The sequence below is a fragment of the Ictidomys tridecemlineatus genome, chromosome 10 (genome assembly GCF_052094955.1).
Source record: "Ictidomys tridecemlineatus isolate mIctTri1 chromosome 10, mIctTri1.hap1, whole genome shotgun sequence".
NCBI lineage: Eukaryota > Metazoa > Chordata > Mammalia > Rodentia > Sciuridae > Ictidomys > Ictidomys tridecemlineatus.
In genome coordinates, this window is record NC_135486.1 from 16,264,294 (window position 1) to 16,291,669 (window position 27,376).

The window sequence follows — 27,376 nt, forward strand, 5'->3', positions numbered from 1 at the left end:
TTTATTATAAAAAAATGATTAAATAAAATGGGTCATGTATGAACCAATGATAAGTGTCATGTCATAAGTCAAGAATTATGACCAATTCAAAATTAATTATGATTAATTAATTTATACAAGAGGCTTAAAGTAGTTTTTAAATAAAAGGAGAAAAAATGCAGAATTTTGAAGCCTATATTCAGTTTTCTTTCAGAAACCATTCAGATAAAACTTAGGAAAATTTTTATGATACTGAAAAGATAATAGTTTTATTTTAATGTTTAATAAGCAATTATATAACATAATTTTACTTATTTAAATATAGGCAATTATTTTTTATTTTATACAGAAACAAGATAAGCCCTGTGGAACATAGAGAATTATATAAAAAAAGATAATCTCATTAGGAACATTCTAGTATATTTCCATTCTTTGATGTTTATTTTATAGGGGCATTTTTTTCATTTAATTTTATTTTCTTATTGGTGTATCTCATCTATACATAATGGTGGGTTTCATTGTTACATATCTGCATATACATAAAAACACAATTTGGTTAATTTCACTACCAAATACACCCCCACCCCCACTCTAATGTTTATCCTTCTAATTCCATGGCATTATAGGGCTGTTTTATAAATATAAAATTATATTCTTTATACAATCATATCCTATGTGTTCATATAACATTGCAATGTTTATTTCCTTACTTCTAATTCATTTTAGTAACTTAATAGTTCAACATTCATATAAAATAATTTTTTTAGCTATTCTTTTTCCAGTGTTAAAAATAACTATATGATGAACACCTTTGGGGACAATTTTCTATAGTTTTTATTATGCTAAATTAAAGAAGTAAAATTATTGATCAAAAGGACTAAGATCACATTAATGTGCACTTCATAGTAAATGTAGTGTGCCAAGGAGGCACTGTTCTAAATGCTTTACATTAACTCATTTAATCCTCACAATCAATCAATAAAGTGCTACTACTATCCCCATTTTACAGATATGGGGATGTTAATATGGAGAGGCACACAGAAGTTAAACAACTTACCTCTGATTACACAGCCCCAATTCCAAAAATATGACTCCAGAGTCCATGTTCTTAGCTACTATGCTACACTTTATTTCCAGAGGTAGGAAAAAAACCCATGAAGGACTGATAACATTAAATATGCCCACTAAGCTATACCTTGATGTGAGATGGCTGAGGTATCCAGATCCTGTAGTCCTCAAATAAATTAATTCTAGTGTTTCATCTATACCCTATACCTACAATGCCATACCTATAAAGGCATGAAACAGAATATTATACAAAGATTATTTGAAAAAATGAAATCCTTTATTTCCCAACTATTATGAGGACATGAAGGTTTGACTTTTAAAAGTCCAAGTTACATACCTTTCCGCACCCAATCTCCAGTATGAATATTGATAGTCACACCCACTAAATTACTACTTCGCTGTCTTTTTTCCCATAGAAAATCAAGAGCTTTTCTTGCATATTCCTAAAATTTAAAAAGAAAAGCAAACTTGAAGAACTGCATGCCTTTGGAAAAAAGGAAACAAACAAAAATCAAAGGCCCACAGGATATTTTAAGAATTAAGTAAAATTCTTAAGCTAACCATTTATAATATAAACGTCTTTGAAGTCGTATCTTGGCTCTTTTTCAGTCAGTCTATTTAAGGACTCTGAAAATGCTTTTTAGTGGCAGTGATCCCACTTTGAGATCATCCATTTTCATTTAAACTTATAGTACACCTTCACAACACACATGTATCATTAAATTATATTAATGGCTGGCATATTAAATGCATTTGTTAAAATAATTTCTGTCACTTAAATGATCTAAGGAGTATCTAACCTCCTTAGATTCTTTATTGGAAGAAAATTTTAAAGTTGGAATGCTATCTTTGAAAGAGTCATTTCAGAACCTCTCTCTTTGTGGGGGAAGGAAGTACTGGGGATTGAACCCAGGGGTGTTCTACCAATGATCTACATCCCTGTCCCTTTTATTTTGAGACAGGGTCTTGCCAAGTTACCCAGGCTGGGTTCCAATTTGAAATCCTCCTCCCTCTGCCTGGATTAGAGGTGTGTACCACAATGCTCTGCTAGATCCTACTTTGAATGAAACATGACATCATTAGTAAAAAGTTAGTAAATTAACTAGGTTTCTGAACATTTATTTGGTTTTACCAAACTTACAATCTTATGACAACTTTTTATGTTTTCATTTTTAACTACTGAATATGAAATTAAAATGATTTCTGATTAAATTCTTAGTGTGGGATAAAAATGTTAGAAAAATAAAAGCAAAGGGCATGTATAGGTGAAGTTAATTTCAGAACACAAGCCTAATAGAAGTACCACTATAAAAGAAAAAAATCATTAAACCAATCTGCCACTTTGTATATTTATTTTGTATAGAGTGTAAAGCAGGGCGTAGTGGCTCATGACTGTTAATCCCAGCGGCTTGGGAGGCTGAGGCAAGAAGAATGCAAGTTCAAAGCCAACCTCAGCAACTTAATGAGGCCTTAAGCAACTTAGTGAGACCCTGTCTCAAAATAAAGTACAAAATAGGCTGGGGATGTGGCTTAGTGATAGAGAGCCCCTTGGTTCAATTCCCAGTCCAAAATAACAACAACAACAACAACAAAAAGACCCAGTGAAATAGAAAACCTAACCCAAATTTAAAATGGAACTCTAGGACACTAATACAAGAACTCAGACCTTTTCATAGGTTAGACCAAGGTTGGCAAACTTTTTCTTACAAGGGCTTGACAGTAATTATTTCAGGCATTATATGCCATGTTGTCACTGATCAAAATTCTCAACTCTGTTACTGTAACACAAAGCAGTCATAGGGCAAAATAATTAAGCATGACTGTGTTCTAATAAAACTTTTTTTTTTTAAATACAAAAATAGAGAGGGTTGGGCATATAGCTCAGTGGTAGAGCAATTGGTGAGCATGTGCTAGACTCTGGATTCAATCTCCAATATCATTACTAAAAAAAAAAAAAAAAAAAAAGCAGGTAGTGGCTAGATTTGGTCCACAGGCCAGTTTACCTATTATATCAATGCTCTTTCCATCAATTGCATCAGGTTGCTTCTCTGAAAATCAATTACTGTATATTCAAGAAGTTTTTAAAAAATCATGATTTTCAATAGATTTAGTTATAAATACAAACAAGCACAGTGAAAAGAGCATGAACTTTGAATTCAGAAAGAGATGGATTCTAATTGCAACTGCATTCATTCACCCACTAGCTCTATAGGTCTCTTATCCTCTCTTAGCCTTATTTTCCTCACCTTTAAATTCATCAACATCTCTGAGTTTGTGGCTCATATTTAAAAGTATGCAATAGTATTTAAACTTTTTAATGAAGGGAAAACATTAATCAACAAGGTATGGAATAAGATTTTTTAAAGGTTACCTGTTCCACCATGATAAATGTGTCCTTAAGACATCTGAACATACAGACACACACATACACAAAAAGATCATTTCACTTGTTTTATTTATAGTCTGATCCAATGTCTATAATGCTGGTATGCATTTCTTATTTCTGTTTTGTCCATGTGTACCATTTGCTGAATTTTAAAAAACTCACCTAAGTCATATGTTTGAAAAAGAGGGTGCTTTATGTAACTATTGCACTCCAGTGACAGGCTAATATAATTAGCTTTTCAAAAAGAGAGAGAGACAGAGACAGAGATATAGCTACACCACAACAAACTATGTGGATGTTAAGTCTTCTAGATAATAAGTAATATTTCCCTTGGAGTAAATACATTTATGGATCAGACTCTCAATCATGACTTAAATGCAAAAATTTCACTATGGTTTTAGCAGAGTAGTGAAGGTTTCCGAAATGCAACTGACTGTTCAGAAGTCTAACAAAACAGACATAGTATTTCATATAAGACATTTGTATTAAGGAGCCATGAAATATTTTTTTAAAAAAAAATTTTAGTTGTTGATGGACCTTTATTTTATTTGCTTATTTATATGTGGTGTTAGGAATTGAACCGAGTGCCCCACATGCGAGGCAAGTGCTCTGCTGCTGAGCTACAACTCCAGCCCACGGAGCCATGAAATACTTATATAATATAGCTAAACAATCCTCTAAGAACAAAACTAAACTTTTACTTTGTAGTTTGTGAACAAAATACAGAGTGATATTTAACATAATTGCTTCGCAATGACTTTGATGTTTTCAACAATTAAAAACTATGTAATAGAATTAGATGAAAAGTTCATCAAAATAACATTTATCCTCCAACTGATAATCTTAAAACTTAACCAAAGGAAAACAAATATGAAAAGAGCTATGCCCAAAACCCAGGAGATCAAAGACCATGAAAAGCAAACCTCAAATATTGTTGCTCCTGTGAATCGACTTAAAGCAGCAAACTCAAGGATCAAGGTACCTGCACATGCTGTACAGGTATCTGTCTCAGTTCCCGTGCGAGCTTCCGGTTTTCTGATGCCAAACTTTAAATTGATCTATTATAGAACCAGAAGACTATAATTAGCAACTATCAAGAGATATTAGATTTTTTGATAAGAAATTACCTTTTTATCAAATCATGAAAAATAATTCATGAAATAACTGATCACTGAGATTTACTCTGATGAGCTTTGTGACTTTCCAATTAATGTCTAAGGAAATACATTCTAAGCACATAATATTCATGTGCCATTTTCTACAAAATTAGCAAGAAGGATTCAATCTTTCTTTTATTTTATTTTTTAGCTTATGGGAATCCTATTGTTGACATTTGTTTTAGAAGCTGGTAGGCTTCTGTCCTCTTGACTAGGCCTCCAGTGCCTGATGTAGAGTGCCTGATGTAGAACAGGCACTGGTAATGGTGTCCAATTATTAGTGTAGATGTTAGAAACAAAAAGCTTATTGCCCTACTTACTTGAAGGCTTAAGACAAAAAGATATAAAAGTATTAATAAACTTTTATATTTAGAAGGAATCTGAACCTGGTTCTTCCTGATCTTGAGTTCCTGAAAAATCACAAAGTGGTTTTTAAAAAGGATACTTTTTTATTGAAAAGAAAAACAATAAATTACCTACACTAAATTTATCTACATTATCTCTTTGCTATCCTGGAAAATCCTTAAAACATGTACAAATCATAACAGAATTTCTATTAACCGTGTATTTTAGGACATGATCATTATTCGACCTTAGGAGTAAGACCTTATCTGAAAAGTGGACAAGTTGCTTTCAATTAACTTTAAAGAAATGGCAATATGTAGTGTGGATAAGCTTTAAAGGTCAGTTTAAAAAATGTCCAGCAGCTCTTACAACAGCATTTCTGTCTAGCAAATTCTTTTGGGTTAAAAACAGTAACACAAATTTTATCAATTATGTATGATACCTAAGACAGAATGGTTACACAAATTTTCATAGGCAAAAGCAGTTATTTACTAAGTATGTAGAAGGAAGGAAAGAAAGATATTTTCTTCTGTAGTCTCTCTTTTTAAAAAAGTTTAAAAAATCTTGAGATTTAAGAAAATGTTACTTTGTTTACTATAATGCTCATGGTATCTTCTATTGCAATTCCATGCTTGGTTTTCATATTATGGTAAAAGTAAAGAAATGCTAGATTCCTCAAAATACAGCACCTTTATTTATAACAAAAACTAAAAATATTCACTAAAAATAAACTTAATTAAGTAAATATCTATATATTGTTTAAAAATAGTTTAAAATTGCTTTTAATTTTAATACGTTGAAAGTGAATCAACAGAAAATTTAACCAATAAGCATGTAGATTCACATTAAAGAGATTCTATTTTTTCCTCATTAAATTGGTAAAAAAAAAAAAAAAAAAAATGATAACATACAGTGTTGGCCCCAGCACCATGGCACGTGCACTTTTATGTAAAACTGAAAAAGTACAGAAGAAACTTTCCGGGAAGCAATTGGGCAATTAAGTAATTCCTCTTTTAGTAATTTAGCTTAAATAAAAAATGTAGTCTCTTTTTTTTTTTTAACAGATTTAAGAATGTTTTTACACACGTAAGAATGTTCACAGGAAAACCTATTTAAAATATCAAAAACTGGAAACTTAAATTGAAGCTTATTTCTAGGCTTTTTCATTAAAGAAAAAAGTGCTGATCTTAACCCACTAAAATTAATGGATAAGTAATGGGATGTGTACTCTAATTTGAAAAGCACTAGCCTTTAACATGCTATATATCTACCTAGTCAAAGATGGCTTTTTTTTTTTTTTTTTTTTTTTGGTGGGGTGGGTACTAGGGAATGAACTCAAGAGCACCAAGTCCTATTTTGTTATTTTATTTAGAGACAGGGTCTCACTGAATTGCTTGGCACTCACTTTTGTTACAAAGATAATTTCTTGATGGAGAAAACAGCCTTACTGATTTATACTGGTTGAGAAGTAACGCCAAGTAATAGATAAAGTAGGCCTAAAAATATGGACTGAAAAAAAAAACCCAGGCATTTCAGGGGAACCTAGACTGCTTTTGTTGAGGTGGAAAAATGATTCCACTGGGGTATGGTACTATAAGAGAATGCCAAAAAGTCTACTGTCTAACTATGAAGAGTTCTAAATGATAAAGAACACTTAATACAATAGGGACGATGAATGAGCAAAACTTTTAAGTTATGCTTTAGTAATATTAATTTTTCAAGTGCTCTGGATCATAAACCAAAGAGAAAAGAGTAGGATAGGTATTTATAGAAGTTTAGGAAAAAAAATTATATTTGCTTCAACAGTATAGCTGCAATAAGAAAAGGGAAAAAGTGATAGAGCTTGGTAATGACTGAGGTATCTGACTTTGATAAAAAGAAGAAAATAACAGTGCTAATAAAGAATGAAAAAAAATCAGAAGAGACAGCTCTTTCCATCTTCAATGACCTCCTTCCCTCTGCTTTAAATAAAAAATTCTCTCAGAGGAAAAATCAAATAAAAAATTCCCACAATGACTCTATTGCCAGCATTCCTTTAACTACCAACACAGAAGAAACCTCCAAATAACTGGTCCACATGTACTTTCTACCTACTTTGGATTCTTCTTTCCCCTTTAATTTACCCTACTACAACCTTCAAGGTTCTGATTGCACTTGATTCTCCTCAAGTTTTCTAGGATGGCGTGTGTGTGTGTGTGTGTGTGTGTGTGTGTGTGTGTGTGTGTGTGTGTTACTAGGAATTTAACCAAGGGTGCTTCACACATGCCAGGTGAGTACTCTACCACTCAGTCCCCCACCTCTTTTTTTTTGAGGCCCTGTATTACTAATTTGCCCAGAATGGCCTTGAACCTGGGATCCTCCTGGCTCAGCCTTCCAAGTAGCATTATCTGGGATTATAGGAGTGTTGCCATCATGATTGGTGAACATCTCCTTTATAAGTTCCCATTTTTGGATTTTATAATACTATTTATATTTATATATTTATAATACTATTCACCAGCTCTACCTCCTCCTCATTCCTCTGTCTGTCCCCTCTTCTCTCTGGTCTTTTCCTTTGGAGAATAATACCTACCTGCTCTCAGTGCTTTGACCATAACTTCAGCACAAACAATTCTGGCTCAAGGTTTAGTCTAGCATATATTTCTTCCTTCTGCAGCATAATCCAAATTGTTATACATAGACACAGCAAAGCTTAAACTAATCTAATTCTCACATCACTCAAATGTAAGTTAATTGAAATGTCAATATAAATTTGTTATATAGCTTTGAAGCATTTTTTTTCCAGTGCTAATAAAGAATGAAACCATTGAGAAACAATGGCTCTGATCAAATAAACATTTAAATGTTTTGTAAAACAACAAAGGAAGTATACAAAGACTGTTATACATATTTAGAATTACTTACTCTTGGGTAAGGAAGGCCACTGGTAGTATTGAAAGCTGGTAAAAGTTTGTAACCCAATTGCTTTGCCATTTGCAGAAGTTCATCATTGTACCACTGCATGTATTCACCTTTTTCTTTCAGCATGATTGCCAGTGAGTGTCCACCCAAAAGACCCCTGTGATCACAGAGATGAAATATTACCCACCTCTTACAGACACTTAAACATACCACCTAAAAATGTGCGAGCATTTTGTTATCAACAAGTAAACATAAGTAAGGAAAGACCATAGAAGACCTTAATTCTTTACTGGCTACTTATGTTATGGCAAACTATTAGAATTACATAGCCAACATCAGATATTCTATGTTATTGTAAAGTGTTTGGCATTTTTAAATACACTAAATTTTCTTAAAACAAAGAACATCCTAGACATCGCATCTAACAAACGTGACAAATTAATCTTAACAAATTGCAAACTTAAAAATTTATCACCATAACATTTTAAAAATAAAAACCTCCTACTCCAGTAAGTGTAAAAGATTCATAAACTCTGAAAAGCTACATTACCACTCATATTTAATTGAAGAGTAGACTTATTTGAACAAAAGGAAATGAGGTACAATAAAAGTAATTATTAAATATAAAAACTTACTAATGTTGAAATGAATGACTAAATCTTATAATTACACATTTAAAAAAAAATTTAGTTGTATGTGGACACAATATCTTTATTTTTATTTGTTTATTTTTATGTGGTGCTGAGGATCGAACCCAGGGCCTCACGCATGCGAGGCAAGCGCTCCACCACTGAGCTACAACCACAGCCCATAATTACACATTTTTAAGCACCCCAAGATCATTTCACATTGTTTAGTTGAAAGGCAATCCTATAAATTTGAATTTATTCGGCTTCGTTGAGAGGTGCATGGCTAAGTTTAACCAACTATGGAAGCTAGTGAAAAAACCTGTGACATAGCTAATATGACCTATGTCCAACCTTCTGTTGCTTTTTATATAGGGAATACCTCTGATTTGAAGCTACCACTCCAAAACCAGCTGCTGTCTGTGACCAATATAAAGCAAGGTTTTCCTAACTCTGTGGGACAATACTCCAGTTTTTGAACATAAGAAACTACTTCCTTACCTTTGATCCATAAGCAATTTACCCTAAGCTTCTCAATTACTAAAATTAAAGCATTGTTGGCTTAAGTACTCACCCCAGAACTCTGATGTTTGTTTCAAAGACAGAAACAACGACATCATTATCTAAATTAACATCTCTTAAAACTTTTCTCACAGCTTCCTCAAATTCTTTAGTTTTATTTAATACCTAGGAGAAGAAAATTACAAAATGAAGTTCTTTTCTACAAAGTGAAGGACAAATATTCTCAGAATGAGCTACTAAAAGCAACTTATAATACTTTAAAATGCAAAAAAAGTGGCATATATAATAATTAATATTTCCCTTAAGTGTATTATAAAAATGTGATATCTCAAACTAAAAAAAAATTAAATGCCTAATTACATAGCCTCTTTATACCTTTCTTTTTTTAGACATACTGAAGTATCTTTTTTTTTTTTAGTTGTAGTTGGACACAATACCTTTATTTATTTATTTATTTTAATATGGTGCTGAGGATCAAACCCAGGGCCTCGTACATGCTAGGCAAGCGCTCTACCACTGAGCCACAACCCCACCCCCATACTGAAGATCTTTAGAACTTTAAAACAATCATTAGCAAAACTGATACTAGTTTCTTAGTACATGTTGGGCATCTCTAAGCCAAAAATTGGAAATCTGAGCATTTTTGAGTTTCCAAGGTTATATTGGCATTACTCAAAATGTTTCTGATTTTGGATCATTTCAGATTTTTGGGTTAGGGATCCAAAAAAGTAAAGGCTATTACAGCATACCAAAATACAAAAACTGAAATCTCTATCACTTCTGGTCCCATGTATTTCAGGAAACCACCTCCCCTCATAAATATGTGTGTTCGTTCTCTCTCTCCACATACACACATGAAAAACCTATGACCTCATGAGGTGAACTTTACTGGGATTGGTTTCCAAGTCAAAAACCAAACAAACCACCCATCCTATATATCAAACACCATCTTAAACAACAGTTTACTCTCAGAAGAAAGTGCTTTCTTTAACTGACTGATCCTAAGCGTACACCTGCCATCTTTATCCCATGGTCGTCCTGTTCATTAAGGAAGCTGTGTAATAATACAGCTCATAGGCTGTTTGATCCCCAGCACCAAGAAAAAAGCAGGTCCTAATCAGAATTCTGGTTCTTTCACTTACTACCTGCGATCCAAGTCAAGTTCCTTTAACCTCTGAGCCTGTTCCTACCCCTTCGGTTGCTTTCTTAAATGAGATAATGTGTTTCAACTGCTTTTAGCAAAGTGTCTGAATACTAAGTCTTAACATCAAGTGTCTAACCTCATTACTATTATCACCATGTAGGTTTAAAATTCTGACTAAACAACTCTGTGGATTCTTGCATGAGCTCTATCACATGGCTCACTGTTATTACACAGGCTGTTTTGATCTTTCAGTCTAAATTAAGTCTGCATGACTAGATGTTATTTAGAGACTAGACTCATTAGAAGTGTTCTTCCTTCACTTGACTGTTCAATATTTTTTAGAGTTGTTGTTTTTTTAACTTGACCTGATACTTACACAAAAAAATTCTAATTCAGGTTTAAGACATTCCATAAGATTATGTGCCTAATTTCAAGTAAAAGTAAATCAATCAGGGGCAAGTTCTAAGTACTAAGTCTTTTCAATCTCAAAATCCATGTAAACTCTGCAGCAATAAAAGTAGATACAAATGGTCCTGGTCCCCTTACTTGTGGAATGAAACACAACAGTTCTACCCTCCCCACCCTCCAAACACATACATTTTAGTATCCAGTTTCTAATCGCATCTCACCTTCTCCCTAGTCTATCTCCTGAGTTTTTTTTTTTCTGTCACTCTTCTTACAAATCTCCTTCCACATGTGTTCTCTAACTGAATAACTTTTCCCTCTTCTCTCCAATATCAAACTAACCAACAATAGTACAATATTATGTGTTTCAAATGAGAATAAAAGGGGACAGAGAGTTATCTCTGTATATAATTAGCTAGAAAATTTGTTTTAAAACAGCTCCAATAATAGTTTCTTAATCTTCTAGCTGATAACAAAAGGACAATCCAGGTCTCATCCTTTCCCCCATGATCTTTAATCTGTTTCAATTTTTTTCTACAGATTTCATGGTAATGTTGAATTTAAAGGCACCCTTAACATTTCACTGTTTGACTCTATGACAATCAATAGAAACTAGATACCTGGTATTTTGAATAGTTTAAATTTGAAGATCAAATTATGGCAATAGAAATTCTACTTAACATATTATGGTATGACAAAAATAAAAATGGTAGAGCTATATACACTGTTACAGTGATATATCCTATTAATATTTTCAAATTGTTAAATCACCAAATGAAAAATTAATCACAGAATAAAAGCAAAGTCAATCAGAAATATTACTACTTGTATTGACAAATGTATAATATAGCATTCCTTCTAACAATAGCAAAATATTTCAAAGTACTTTAATTTCCTCTAATTTTTTGTTTAAATTCAGAAGAAAATATTTAATAAAAATAAATTCAAAATGAATTTATATATTTCAAAGCTTTAATACTAATACTTTAATACTAATACTTTAATATTAATACTTTAATACTAATAAGTTACTTTCATTATTCCCTCTTGAAAAGACTGAAATTTAAAGATTTTATGTAGTAAGTTTTTAAGTGTTTATCAGACTTTACTGATTTTTGTGCTTGACTCCTCTTAGACAGCTTCAACAACCAAGCATTACTTATCTAACTCTAAACCAAAGATCAGTGAGAAGTAATATAGCTACCAGGGTCCAGCACCTATTCTAGACCCTTTTGTAGTAAAAACAGGGATCCACAGAAATTAAATAATTTGGCCAAGTATCTTGTTCAGAGCGAGGACACAACTTACAGCACAATCTTGTTACACCACACACTTTGGTGTGGCCTACTGGATCAGAGTTCACATGTTAGCAAGATTCCTAGGCAACCTACAGTACATTCAAGCTTAAAAATTACTGCATACATCAAAATCATCTGGAAACTTGTTTATGTGCTGGGCCTCTCCCCCAGTTTCTGACTCAGTATATCTGCAATACAGCCAGAGAATTTGTATTTCTAACTAGATCTCAGGTAATGCTGATGCTACTGGCCCAGGGATCTTATTTTGAGAACCAATGCCAAAGTGTGTAACAAGTATAACCTGAAGGATATAACCTTCATAATAATTAATGGCTTCCCCATTAGAGAGGCCAACAGATTTCTAAATGTAGGAAAAGTTATGCATCCTGAAACTACTTTTTTCTCCTTCATTTCTGATAATATTTTGGAAAACTCATATGTTGAGGTCAGTGTTCATGAAAATCAACTAATAACTTAGAGAAATGATGAAAAACTTGTTACATAGAGAAATAAAGCTGAGACAAATAATGAGAAACAAATTTAAGCACACCTATGGTCTTTCCCAATGCAAAGCTTCTGCTCTTCACCTACTCCCCAAAGTAGACCTGATATGTAACAGGTACAAATAAAAATTACCTATACCTGTACAGGTACAGTTAGCAATAAGCTATTTTATGCTGAACACCCAGGACAACTAAATCAAAAATTAGGCATCAAGTAGGAGAAATGAAAAAAAAGGCACATTCTATTTTTCATAGATATTATAATGGGGCTTACACATTCCATTAGTCTCTTAAAAAAATGAAGTTCAAAACTCTGACCCAGTTAAGAAGATCTGAACAACCACATTTTTCTCAACCATTGACACATTTTAAAACTGAAGAGACTCAACTACTATGTAGAACTATAAAGCTCTAATAGAAAATTTTTTAAAAGAGGAAAAAATAAACAGTAATACCCAGCGTCACCCAGAATAATTAAATCAGAATAACTTAAGCAGGGATTCCCCCACCCCCACAGGTGATCTTTGTAGGTTGCTATTAGAACTGAGAATCTTTGTTCTAAAAATAAAATATGCCTTGGTAAAAAAAGAATATTGAAACTATCCAGAAGCAAAGTTTGGTTATGAAAAATTTCTGCTACCCTGAAGATATTTTTATCTTGTTTTGTTTTTTGAAATCTAATAAGCACTTGGGACATCAACATCAGGCCTAAAGAAAATCCTTAAAAGCGATTACTTTTATACTATAAGATCTAAAAGAAAGACACTACTTGAAATCATAACATCTGGAACTCAATCTTTCCCCTTTGTGATTTCAAATAGTTCTACATCATATGAGTTTGAAGAGAGCCAAGAAGTCATTAATGCTAAAAATTACTGTTCAGAAAATAAACTTGTTTATGAACATAATGTAAAAAGACTCTAGTTAACAATTTCAGTGTTATTGTGGCATATCATTATGAAAAAAGAATATCAATGACATTTGCCAAAAGTATTTTCTTCTAATAGCTTCAACCCAACTTAAAAAGGCTAGGAGGGGGCTGGGGTTGTGGCTCAGTGACAGCGATTTGCCTAGCATATGTGAGGTATCGGGTTCAATTCTCAACACCGCATATAAATAAATAAATAAAACAAAGTTTCATCAACATAAAAAAAAAAAAAAGGCTAGGAGAACCTCCCTAAGATGTCATCACATAAAGTGACAGCCCTATAAATTATTTGGGTATTTCTATTATTCTGCATAATTTCACTTGACATTCACTTGACACCATTAACTCTACAGTGATGTATTTAGAAGCAAACATCTGCACATCTTAAATTCTGAAGGCTTTTATTTTATACTGTATTGATTATATTTATAATACTTGAGTGAGTATATTATATCCAAAAAGAATCAAACATACCACAAGAGTGTCCAAAGAATCAATCAGTGTCAGGGAAAATCTGAGAAACAAGTACAATGAGACACAAAACATTAGCATTCTAAGTATTTTATTCACAAAGTATAAACAGACATACCCACATCCTATTACTGGTAGCTTCTATTAATTAGTACTTCCATATAAATTCTATGTTGCAATACAACATAAAAAGCACTGAATGAATCTGAAAAGTCTTAACATTCTACACATCTTTGAAGATATACACAGACATTTATTAGTGATTTTAAAAACAAATGAAAATATAAAAGTAACAACACTTTATAATGTTAATATGCATATAGCTTTAACAAACTAATTTTTCTCCAATCTAAGAGGTAAATTGATCAATTTTTTTTTACAAAGACAATAGAAAGGAACAAAGGTATTTAATGTAATACTTAAAAGTGATTTTCAAAATTTAGCAAATTCCTGGAAAGTTAGATTGCAAACTGCCTCTAAGGAGCCTATGACATGGGACTGTGAATGCTAGGCCAGGCCTTGCACTCTACTCACTTTCCCAAGGCATCATCCACATCGCCCCGACTTGGCTCCTGGCCTCTCACTCGACCTCTACAGGTTAAAGGCATGAGTTCATCAGCTGGGTAAGCATGTTCCTGCAAAAGAAAACTTACTAAGTCACTAAGGAAGATAAGAGAAAGTACAAACCATTTAGGAAATATGACCTTTTCATGGTTTAAAAAAAAAAAGATGAGATTTAGTCAAAAGTTGTACAGTCTGGAAAATTTTAAATTATAATTACTAATGTAACACCTGCTTGAAAAAAAGTCAAACAATACAAAAAACATTCCTTTAAAAAGCTGATAACCAGGGCTGGGGGTGTAGCTCATTGGTAGAGTATTTGCTTAGCATGTGTGAGGTCCTAGGTTCAAACCCCAGTCCCAAACAAAACAAACTAAACAAAAAACCTATCCAAATAAAAACTCTCCACACAATCTAATTTCCCTCCACTAATCTCATTCCCCAGAGGCTACTACTGTTAAGACTGGCATTTAGGGTTAGGGTTATGGCTTAGAGGTGCCTAGCTCGCTTGCCTAGCATGCTTGAGGGACTGGGTTCAATCCTCAACACCACATAAAAGTGAAGATATTGTGTCCACCTACAACTAAAAAATAAATGTTAAAAGACTAGCATTTATCTTCCAGATTTATCCATACACATTCAAATGCATGTACATATATAATTAATAATTTTTATTTATTTATAGGTGCTATGCCACATGCATATACTACTCTAAAATTTGTTCATTTGAATCACAGTGAGGTTTCCCCCCATGCTAGAATACTATGGATATACTTCATTCTAATAACTGCAAAGTAATAATTTAATATTAGCTAACAGTCACTGAGCACTTACATTCTAAGCACTATTCTATACATTTTAATAATTTAATTATCACAACAACCCTCTGCAATAGCCTCAACTCCATTTTACAGCTGAGAAAATTGGGGCCTAGAGAAATTAAAGAAGCCTAGGCCATGCAGGTAGTAAATGAAGGATCCAGAATTCAAAGCAAGGTATTCTGACTCCAGAACCTATGGTTCCTGCTCCTCAGAGTATTCCAGTACAGACATGCCAATTTATTTATATCTTCATTGATGAATATGTAGGTTGATTTCACATTTTCAGTATACAAACAATGCTGCAATGTGCACAAGGCCTTGGGTTCAATCTCTAGCACCACCAAAAACAAATAACAAAAAAACCAATGCTGTAATGTGCATCTACCTCTTATACATATGCTAGAATTTCGGTGAAATACTTGAAAACAACCTGCTGAGTCAAGGGCATATTAATTTTTTAGTATTCCCTTTCTCGTTCTAATAGTCATAATTAATTTTTGATATTATCTAACCAATGGCATCAATTTATAATTTATTATATTCTAACATAGGAGATAATCAATGCTTTATATTTTGCCAATCTGGATTAAAAAACTGTAATCTCAAATTTCAGTTTTAATAAGGATAAGCATCTTTTTGTTTTTATTAGTCATTGCTACTACCTTTTTGAAATGTTTGTTTATACCTTTTTTCCATTTTTCTGGGTTATGGGGGGGTGCAAAAGAGACACTATGTTTGTTATATGTAAATATTTTTCTCCTGGCTTTTGTCTTTTAATTTTTTTTTTTATGGTGTTTTCACATTAAGCTTTAAATATACAGTCTCTTCCTTTTCAGGCATACTTTATAAGACAACCCTAGGCCTCTGAAAATAGTACTCTTACAATTGTATATTTTTTTCTTACATTTAAATATCTACCTAGAATCTACTTTGTGTTTATAATGTGAAATAGGGAATTTAACAGCATTAGCACCCCCAACAGCCAATTTTATAAATGCCACTTTAAAAAAAAAATTCGTTCCCACAATGATTTTTCTGCTGCAATAAATTATTAAAATGTACAGAGATTCACTGCCCGCAAACACACATTTTTGTAGTCTCTATTCTGTTCTGTGGACATATTTGCCTATCCCAAAACCATTATCTTAATTATTCTATCTTTGCACCATACTTTCTCACATTGATTCTAGATAATTTTAAAATTTCCTTCATATGCTAAAGTTTTAATTAGAAGAACCTAATCTGGGAGAACTGATGTCTTTACTTTATTAAGAGCATATTCAGTTCTGACTTTTTTTTTTTTTTTTTTTTTTTTGGTACCAGGGATTGAACTCAGGGGCACTCAACAACTGAGCCATATCCCCAGCCCAATTTTGTATTTTATTAGGAGACAGGGTCTCACTGAGTTGCTTAATGCCTTGCTTTTGCTGAGGATGGATTTGAACTCTTGATCCTCCTGTCTCAGCCTCCCGAGCTGCTAGGATTACAGGCATGAGCCACCGAGCCTAGCTTCTCACATATTTTAATTAGAGCATTATAATTATGCATACATATATTTCTAATATTATTAACAGGTACTTTATAGTTTGGATTACTGAGATTTTTTTTGATAGAGAGAGAGAGAAAATATGAATAAATTTTAATATTTATTTTTTAGTTTGGGGCGGACACAACATCTTTGTTTGTATGTGGTGCTGAGGATTGAAGCGGGGCCACACGCATGCCAGGCAAGCGTGCTACCGCTTGAGCCACATCCCCAGCCGTGAGATTTTTTTTTTAAAAGAATGACATGACAGTTCATTTTCAGTTTAGATGCTGATAAAGTACGTGCAAAAATCTTTTTTCCTACCTACTATAAACACAAGCTGAGCTTGAAAATAAAGAAATTTTCAAGTACCAAAAGTAAATAGTGGATTATAGAAGATAAAGCTGCATGACTACAACATAAGCACTAGGAATAAAGAGGCTTTAGTGGGAATCACAGTAATGCCTAAAGGGCACCAGAGTTGATGCTGCTGGCCCTGCACATGTGGCCATAGCCAGGACCAGGCTCTCTTAAGTTGGCTAGCTGCTTCTATGAAACTGGACTGAAATATTTCCTACCTTCTAGTCACAGAATTAATAGAAAAGGAAAGAAACAAGAAACACCTGCTGAACTTTATATTTTCTTCACCAAGGGAGAGTCATAAAAGATTTTCCCTAAGATTAATACAATATTAGAAGCATTTAGAGGTTAGAAACATTGTGTTAACTTCATGTTTCAATTTTAGAAAACATTTATTAACTTCCTGCCAAGAAAATAATAGGATTACCATACTCTTACTTTTCCCCACTTAATATAGCACTTTTGTCAGCTATGTTATCATAGGCAGTCTTCTCTTCACATGGTCTCACTTTGCATAATTTTCTACCACTACAACTTAAACATCCAAGAACATGGTTCAAATGTCAGTTAGTAACTGCACAAAATACAAATTTTAATGCTAGTTCTTTAGCCCACAAATCACTACATAAATAACAGATGTTTATCCTGATTGGCAGTCAACTGTATTACTTCCTTCAATGTCAGTCAGTAACTGATCACTCTGTATATTCATGTCCAAGTCCTTAAGTTCACACATAGACAGCAAGGATGCGGTATGCTGACTTCTTGTCATTCAGTGATAATTATCCTATGTGACAGTTTACAAACTGGATAATAAAAGAGAATTAGTCAACGAAGATGAAAGCTCAGGAAAGAAAAAGAAAAAAGAAAAATGAATGTTGGAAGTGAAATTCAAATTGAACCTAAATGGGTCTAGAGAAAAAATGGCTGACCCGGGAAATGTTAACACTGCACCATTCAAGAAACATATGCAGCCAGAGAAACTTAGTGAAAGCCAAGTTACCAACATAACTTAAGAAAGTGGTTGGGAAAGGATGAAGACATCACAGAGGAAGTGAGGCCTGCAAAAGCCTTCTTATTGAAGGAAGTCCAGGAACATTTCTTGACACTAAAAGAGCAAAGGATAAAATGTCAGAAGTGGATTCAAACTTAAAAGCAGTGTGAAAATTCATCAAGCATAGAAAAGATGCTTGCTCCTATCCCAAGTGATACAGTGAGAAGCCACAGGCAAGGAAGTGTTGTTCAAACTGCTTTTAATGAGTGTTTTACAAAGAAAAACAACTTATTTTTCAATATTTTTAAATATTTTTAATTGTGGTATACCAAATATCATTTTGCTATTTTTTCCATTTCTCTCTAAATTTATAACCATCAGAAACAGACTTTTTAATGTTTTGACAAAGATTTTTCGAGGCTTATTACATTTGCATTCTAGTGTGGAATCTCAATTCCCAATATTGCTAGTGTTAGAGCCCTTCTACATGAGGGGAGTCACTTACTCCATTTTTCTATGGACTCTCCATTCTTGAAGTTTTAGTTTTGACTTCTCCTAGTTGCCCAGTGTCCTCAGGTCTATTTTATATTAGTTTATTTTATATTTAGTTTATTTTAAATATTGTTCTGGTTTTCCTGGGACAACAATCTGAATGGATGCTTGAGGCAGCTTTCCTTCAGAAATTGGAAGATACATCTCCACATCCTTCATATATTCACTGGGTACTGCTGTGGCAAAGTTTCTAAGAGCAGTCCAAACTTTTGTACACTGTACGTAATTTGTTTTTATTATGCGAATGCCCATGAGTTTTCATTCTTAAATTTCAGCAAGAATGGTTCCAGTTACATGTCCAACTTTCTCCTACTGCCTCTCACTCAAATGAATTATCTAGATTCTAAACTCATAGTACATTAAGCAAAAGAAAAATAGAGACCAGGAACATTACACATACAGTCAATAGAAAGGCAAAGACAAAAAAACAAAATTAACCAACCAAACAAAACACTCAAACTTTTAAAACTGGCTGAAGAATATGAAAAAGAAAAAGCATTGAAGCCTAAAACCTCTTCAAGTATTCATAAAAATTGAGTGCTCTATGATTCATTCCCTGAGGAAAGGATTCCAGGCAACAGATGTTTTGATATAATTAGAATCCACATACAGCTACCAAATTCTGAATTCAATACAGTACTCAGTAATTTTTTCATCATAAATCCCTAATTACTTTTACATGTGTTTTTCACATGTCAAATTCCTAATTACTTTTTCAGGTGTCAATTCCAATAGAATTGATTTCCCAGAATGGACATATTTCACTGCTTTATAGTTTAATATTTAACATATAAGTAACAGAAGTCAGGAAAACCAAAATTTTAAAAGTTGCTGATGTATTTCAAAAGTCATTCTGTAAAAAGCTCATTGAAATGTTAATTTGGTTGTTAAAATTTCCTTTCTATTTTAAACCCCTGCTTAGAAAACTTCACACTATTTTTAAGGTTTTATAAAACAGACACAAACACCTCTGTCTGAAATAAAATACAAACTCCAAATAAAATATGAAAATCCAAACCCTGAACTTACCTAATAATAAAAATGTAACTAGCAAGCAAAGCATAACAATCACATAAAGGAGTTTTGAGCCACGTATGAAAATATTTTATGTCCTTTTGTTTCAAGATTAAGGATAAAAGTAAAACCACACCCTTTTCTTTGGGTTAACCACAAAGCAAACTAGAGAGGGCTCCAGAGAGTAATGCATACGTGGCAAATAAACAGAGACTTCAAACATCCTGGCTGTCCCAAGTACAGTAGTATCTCCTCTTCACAGTGTGCTTCCAGGCATGACTGAGAGCCACGAAAACATTTAATAACTACCACTCAGAAATAAAATACAAGTGATAAAAAAAGTCCTATACAAATTAAGTGTATGTGCCTGGCTAAAGCAAAAGGGTAAAAGTAAATTATAAAGAAACAGTAGATTCTCCACATCAGACTTAAATTTAATAGGGCCTTGAGGTGACAAACTGATCTAAAACAATCAAAGCAACATCATAAATTTACTTTTTAGTAAAATAAATTCTAAAATTAGGTAAGAGAAAAGGTTTTATTCTACTAAAACCAATAATTAAAAAAATCATTAATTATAAAAATTGTTGGAAATACCAGTTATGCTTATTTTCAATAGTTACATACACTTTTTAATGTTTTATTCCAGATCCTCATTGTTAAATATCCTTCCTCCCTAAGGCAGCTAAGATACTCCTTCTTAAAATAAAAACACAACAGAAATAAATAAAAACTAACAAACATACTAATAGAATATGCTAGCTACTGCACCTGCACAATCTACCAATTGTCTTTTCAATTCCACTCCTTTTCTATTTATCACTTATATTCATTTATCAATTTTTTCAGGTGTTTAGAAATTCACTTATCTAAAGTATTTGACTAACTTCCTACATTGAATATTTGTTGTCCTTTAAGGTATCCTATTTCATTAAATGTTTCTCTACTGAGAAGAAATAAGTAAAAAAACTAGAGTTGTCTCATATGATTTTAAATTAATACTATAAATGTAATTATATTTCAAGTTTGTATTCAAATTTAGATGAAAACAAAAGTCTCCAAATTCTTTATTAAAATCAATTTGGTTTTGGCCAATAAAATAAATCAAGCTGATATAATATTGTTATATGAAAAAAATAATAAATAATGAAATAAAGTCTTGCTACTAGCAAATTTTTTGAATAAAATATTATAACAAGGGCTGGAGCTGGAGCTCAGTGGTAGAACACATGCCTCACATGTATGGGGCACTGGGTTTATCCTCAGCACTACATAAAAATAAATAAAATAAAGATATTATGTCCATCTACAACTAGAACCCGTGCAAAGAGGGTTTTAAAAAAAAATTATAACAATAGATGCAGAAAAAGCATCTGTCAAAATTCATGATCAAATTTCTCATTCCAGGAATAGAGGGGAATTTAAGTTGATAAAGGGCATCAACAACATCAACAAAAAACCCAACATCTAAACTTGTACTCAATAGTGAAAGACTTTTACCCTAAAATTATGAATTAGGCAAGGATCTCACCATTTCTCTTCAATATTGCTACTGAAGGTCCAAGCCACTGCCGTAGCAGATGGCATGACTGACCACATGGAAGATCCTAAGGAATTTACCAAAGGGCTACTAGAAACAACAAGCTCAGTCTGTCAGAAGACAAAAGTTACTGTATTTCTGTGTAATATTAATGGAAATAAGGGAATGAAAATTAGAAAACTATCATTTATAATAGCATCAAAATACAAAATATTTTGGATAAATTTAGCAAAAGCTGCACAAAGACCTGCACATTTAAAACTACAAAATGAGGCTTGGACATTAAATAAGACCTAAATAATGAGACAGAAACATTATATTAATGGATTAAAAGACAATGTTGTTAAGAAATCAATCTCTTTAAATTGATTCTCAGATTTAAACTGTACAAGAAAGCTCAAAGGACTTTTTAAAATAGAAATTGACAATGCAATTCTAAAATTTACGTGAAAATGTAAAGGATCTAAAATAGCCAAAACCATACTGAAAATAAACAATAAAACTGACAGATCAACACTGCTTGAGTTTAGAACTCAACATGAAGCTACAATAATCAAGACAATGAGATATTGGTATAAGGATATGTAGATCACTAGAACAAGATACAGACAGAGTCTACAAAGAGACCCACATGTGCATACAAATGGTCTATGGATTGTTTACCCCCTCCCCCACACACACACACGTATCAAGGTAATTTAGTGGGGAAAGAATATTAATTTTAACAAATGGTGATAGAATAATTCAATAGGCTCATAGGAAAAAAAATGTAAATCCACCTTTACCTCATACCATATACAAAAAATTAACTCAAAATGGATATAAATCTAGATGAACAAGTTAAAATTATAAAACATCTATAAGAAGAAAAGAAAAACTTTGTGATCTTGGGCTAGACAAATTTTTTAGGTAAGATATTAAAGGCATGAATTATAAAAGAGAAATTGATAAATTGGACTTGATAGATAATCTTTACAACTTAGTAATAACAGAACAAATGACTTGATTTTGAAATGGAAAAAAAAATGTGAACAGACGCTTTATCAAAAAAGATACAGAGGCTGGGATTGTAGCTCAGTGGTAGAGAGCTTGCTTAGTATGCTTAAGGCCCTGGGTTCAATCCTCAGCAACACATAAAAATAAATAAATAAAATAAAGGTATTGTGTCCAACTACAACTAGGAAAAATATTTTAGAAAAGATATATGAATAGCAAATAGGCACATGGGAAGATTTTCAACATATTATACATCAGGAAAAATCAAATTAAAGTCATAATGAAATAGCATTACACATCCACTAGAATGGTAAAATTAAAAAGACTAAAAATACCAAGATTTTTAGAGAACATTTAGTAACTGAAACTCACACACTGCCAGTTGCAAACACGAAATATTGCAGCTACTTCAGAAAAGTTTGGAAGTTTCTTATAAAGTTAAACTTACATATGACCTAGTAGTTCTACTCCTAGGTGGAAAATATATGAAAACATATGTCCACACAAAAACTTACACCCACAAGTTCATAACAGTTTTATAATAATATCAGAAACAAGTTAAATACTCATCAACAAATAGTGTTCTATCAAAACCAACTGAATATTACTGAGCAACAAATACACTATGATGTCTCACCAATATCAGTAAATCTCAAAAGCATCATGCTAAATGAAGAAACCTGAATCAAAAGACTACATACTGTATGACAACGTGAAATCCTAGAAAATGGAAAACTACTGTGACAAAAAAATGAAGCAATATTTGGAAGGGTTCGAAGTGAGGGAAAAGAATTTACTGCAGAGGAATACAAAGAAAATTTGGGGGGATGTTAGAAATGTTTTATATCATGATTATGGTGGTAATTAAATAATTACATACAAATGTCAAACTAAGAATTGTGCACTTAAAATTGGAACTTTACTCCTCATAAATCATACCTAAATTATATTAAACAGAAAGATCTAGTTCTCCTGAATTAAAACTCTATTTGGGGTACCAGAATATAATTAAAAAACATTATGATTTAATATGACAGCATTCTTGTATAGGTTTGGTGAGGTTTTAGGATGCTACAAAAGTAGAGGTCAAGGAACAATGACTAATACATGATAATCCCCCAATGGTTTATACCAAGAGATAAATATAAATTTATATCCTCTAAAATACTTTTGTTTGCAGATTTTTTTTTTATTTGCACTGTGGATTGAACCCAGGTACATTTAATCACTGAGCAATGTCACCAGCCCTTTTTATTTTTCATTTTGAGTCAGGGTCTTGCTAAGTTGCTTAGGGCCTCACTAAATTGATGAAGCTGGTCTCAAACTTGCTATCTTCTTGCCTCAGCCTCCTGAGTTACTGAGATTATAAGTGTGTACCACCATGCCTGGCCAGATTATTCTTTTTAATGAACAAACTATTAAAAAGAAACATCAGGTACAGTCTCAGATGGAGAAGATGAAAAAAATTCCAGATGAATGTACAACAATGTGAATGAACTTAATGCCACAGAACTGGCATTAAGTTAACTGTATACTTAAAAACAGTTTCTCTGGTTCAACAATAAACATTAATCAACTATTTCTTTTACGAAATCAAACTTAAAAGTGGTTATAGCATTAGCCATGATTTTACTAGTTAATGGACACTCTGCTTACCAATTCATTCCAAGTCTACTTGTAATACTTAGTGCTCTACCAAGTGCAGTTATTGCTTAAGAGAGTTTCTATAGTAGTCAGGAAAAACACTGGGAAATAAATACCATGTTAGAGTTAAGATCCAAAAAGGTTCTACATTTGTGTGTTCCAAATACATGTCATTTTGTCATCTACATTAATCTGTGAACTGAATTTAGCATAAAGATTCAAAAATATGCTACTAGGAGCCCTAAAGTGACTATGGTCTGGGGTTAAATAAGGTTACACAAGATTTGCCAAAATAAATGTCAAATTTCATGTTATTTTGGGAAAAGAGAAAGCCATCTGTGCAACTCACTGTGGATAAACTGAATTCTGATTAAGGTTAGAGATCTGTCAATCATTACAATATTAATGATTATGCCAATAATTGAGGATATCAGAAAATTCCTGAATGTAACTCCAGGGATAGCAGAGATATAATAATCTACCAAGAGTGGGCAGGACATTTTTATTAAGAAATAAACTGAAGAAAACCTTTTATTTCATGACCAGAAATAAAAAGTAAACTCAAAGGGCACATGCCCAGAACAGGAAAGAATGTATGTGTTTTAAGGAACTTCTCTGTACAATCTGAAGAAAAAGCTCAGAATTAAAGCTTAAATAAATTTTAGAGGGCAATATCAATCTCAGGCAGAGGATACATAATAATAATAGTAGTAGTTATTATTAGTAGTTGTTAGTAGAATAGGTAGTAAATTCTTACATAGAGCTATTATCAGTAGCAGTTGTGAGGAGTAGTCGTCAATTCTTGCATAGCACTTCCTATCACTATAAGGCTTGCAGACCATTGTCTCTATTTCACAGAGATGAGGAAACAGGCTCTGGGAGATTAGGTAACTTTCCCATTGTAACCCAGCTGGTAGGTGGCAGAGCCACCTAAGGGTATCCTGTTCCAAGTCCAGAGCTTTTGCTCTTAATTACATTATGTTGCCTATCTTTGGAAAATACCATTGTTTTCCTGGGAACTAAGAAGGCTAAAGGAACTGTTAACTACAGACTAGGCCAGAGAATATAAGGAAAACTATGAAATGAGGAAAAGCTATCAACATTTATTAAAAGCCCACCATGCACCAGATATTTTACATTTTAGCAGAGTAAGCAACTGACAATTACAAAGTAAGGAGATTTAAGAACCCCAAATTCACCATAAACATGAGTGTGTGTATGTGTGTGTGTTGGGGGGTAATGAGGATGGAACCCGGGAGAGAGGGAGAGAGGAAGGGGGGCTGGGGGAGGAGATGAAGAGGGGGGGGAAACAGGGGGGGAGAGGGAGGGGATGGAGGGAGGGAGGGAGGGGGAGGAAGGGAAGGAAAGGGGGGGAGGGAAGGAGGGAGAGAGTAAGTGTGTGTGTTAGTTACTGGGGATAGAACCCAGGGCTTCAAGTATGCCAGGCAAGTGCTCCATCACTAAGCCACATCCCCAACCTCATAAATTTTTATTTTTATTTTTTTATTTGATACTGGATATTTAACCTAGGGGTGCTATACCACTGAGCCACATCACATCCCCAGTCCTTTATATTTTTTATTTTGAGACAGGGTCTCACTAAGTTGCATAGGGCTTCCTTGATAAGTTGCTAAGGCTAGCCTCAAACTTGTGATCTTCCTGCCTCTTTGTCCTGAGCCACCAGGGTTACAGGTGTACACACCTCGCCTGGCCATAAACTCATATTTTGAAGAAAGTTATTATTTCTTTGGAAAAGGCAAATATTGAGTGTAATACTCAAATACAAAAAATAAACATTACTTGATTTTATCTTTACCAATAATTCACTTAAAAAAATAATAAGCACTTATATTCCACATTCAATGCACAGAAAATTAAAAATTAAAAATAAAGAAAAAGAGTCTCTGTTCTCAAAAAATCTTATTGTTTACAATAGTACTTTGTAATCATCTCCATTTTACATCACTAAGACATGGCTCCAAGGGGTTAAATGATCGGTTTAGGGCTAAACTAGTGAAGAGCAGACTCAGAAGTTGAACTCAAAACCATCTAACCCTAAAACTAATACATTTTTGCGTGGTAACAAGCTAACAGTGTTTTGGAATGTAGAAACTAGAAAAACTTTTCAAGTAACTTCAAATAACAATTAAAAGGTACCTGGATTCTCTTTAATATTTTAGAACTGTGTCATATCAGTTGAGAACCTGAAAAGGGGAAGGATAAACTCTAGACTAAATCTTGGGTTACATACCTCACAGATTGAGCCTAACATGAGGACAATGCAAGAGTCATGAAGATTGTAAAATATTTGAACATTTAAAAATGAATTATAGTGAGTATGGCCCGCTGGAAATATGGAAGAGGCTGCTTTCAGAAATTCCCAGTCTTTGGAGTTGAAATCTCTCTAGCTTAAATCTCATAAGTAGTTGTAGCAAAATGTTAACCTGGTTAGATTACAAAAGGAACTGGGCCAAAAAGTTTGTTGAAGACTGCCCTCAGTACCTGCTTTGTCACAAACTCATTATTTAAGTATACTCTATGGTGAGAAAAAAATGTATTGGTATAACTTTCTGTTGTTTAAGAGACACATGATATTAAAGGTATCAAGCTTAGAGAGGCTCCTATTCCTAGTAAGAAGTAGTAAATTTATCTAGTTAAATACTTTTTTCGACTTTCTAACCAAAAGTCTACATTTATGAGACGACTATGATTTGGGGAGTAGAGCATGAATCTACCTGCCCCTCTCAAAACCATTAGCCTAGACTTGTTACACTATGCTTTATCCAAACCGAATTAAGCAGGTATAAATAATTTTCAAAAAAAATATTAAGGGAATGGCTGAAGTCTAAAACTTAAAACTCTTGTTTTCAATGTAGATCCAAAAACTTAATTACTATCATATTCTAAAATATTAAGAAGTCAAAATGTGCTCTTACTAAATGAGCAATATAAAAGAGAACAAGGATTATCAAATGTAAAACATGTTTTAAAAAGACAAAAACAAAGTACATATACTCAGATGTTCATCAACAATAATGATGTTACTATATGAAGATATTTGGTTGATATATAATAAAAATGGATTCAAAGAACTATATACCTCTTGAAAAATATTGAAAACAAAATTCTACTTAGCTCCCTGCCAAACTTTTGCCAACTACATTTTAAAGACTATAATCATAAAAGAAAATCTGCTAACATTTTTATTTCATTTTTGGTACCAAGGATTGAATCCATACAGGGGCCCTCAAACACTGAGCCACATCCCCAATCTGCTTTTTTATTTTTGGAGACAGGGTTTCACTAAATTGCTTAGGCCCATGCTGTGTTGGCTTTGACCTCTCGATCTTCCTGCCTCAGCCTCCCAAGCCGCTGGGACTATAGGCATGTACCACCACGCCTAGGACATATTTTTTAAATGTGAAAATAAGGTTATAAAAAGTGATTCTTGGGCTAGGGATATAGTTCAGTGATAAAGTTGCTTCCCTAGGATGCCACAGGCCCTGGGTTTGATCCCTAGCTATGCAAAAAAAAAAAAAAAGAAAAGTAATTCTCAGGATAATTTGATTGAACACTTAAAATTACACAAATTTATATGCAAAACTTTCTTTTAAACTCTAAAATCTGCCCTACAGA

General features: G+C 33.0%; 1 protein-coding gene across 10 annotated transcripts in view; it reads right to left on the reverse strand.

The window, feature by feature from the left end:
* Positions 1 to 27,376, reverse strand: part of Edem3 (ER degradation enhancing alpha-mannosidase like protein 3) — a 71,982-nt gene that overhangs the window by 39,374 nt on the left and 5,232 nt on the right. For 9 of the 10 annotated variants that reach the window (XM_040276763.2, XM_040276764.2, XM_040276765.2 and 6 more), the window contains exons 3-8: positions 14,268 to 14,368; positions 13,737 to 13,776; positions 9,037 to 9,149; positions 7,840 to 7,993; positions 4,357 to 4,491; positions 1,385 to 1,490 (exon numbers count right to left, since the gene is read on the reverse strand). In XM_040276763.2, the coding sequence (XP_040132697.1) occupies positions 1,385 to 1,490; positions 4,357 to 4,491; positions 7,840 to 7,993; positions 9,037 to 9,149; positions 13,737 to 13,776; positions 14,268 to 14,368 (649 nt within the window). Of the gene's footprint in view, positions 1 to 1,384; positions 1,491 to 4,356; positions 4,492 to 7,839; positions 7,994 to 9,036; positions 9,150 to 13,736; positions 13,777 to 14,267; positions 14,369 to 27,376 lie in introns of those variants that run through there. The other variant, XM_040276767.2, reaches the window with a different exon arrangement.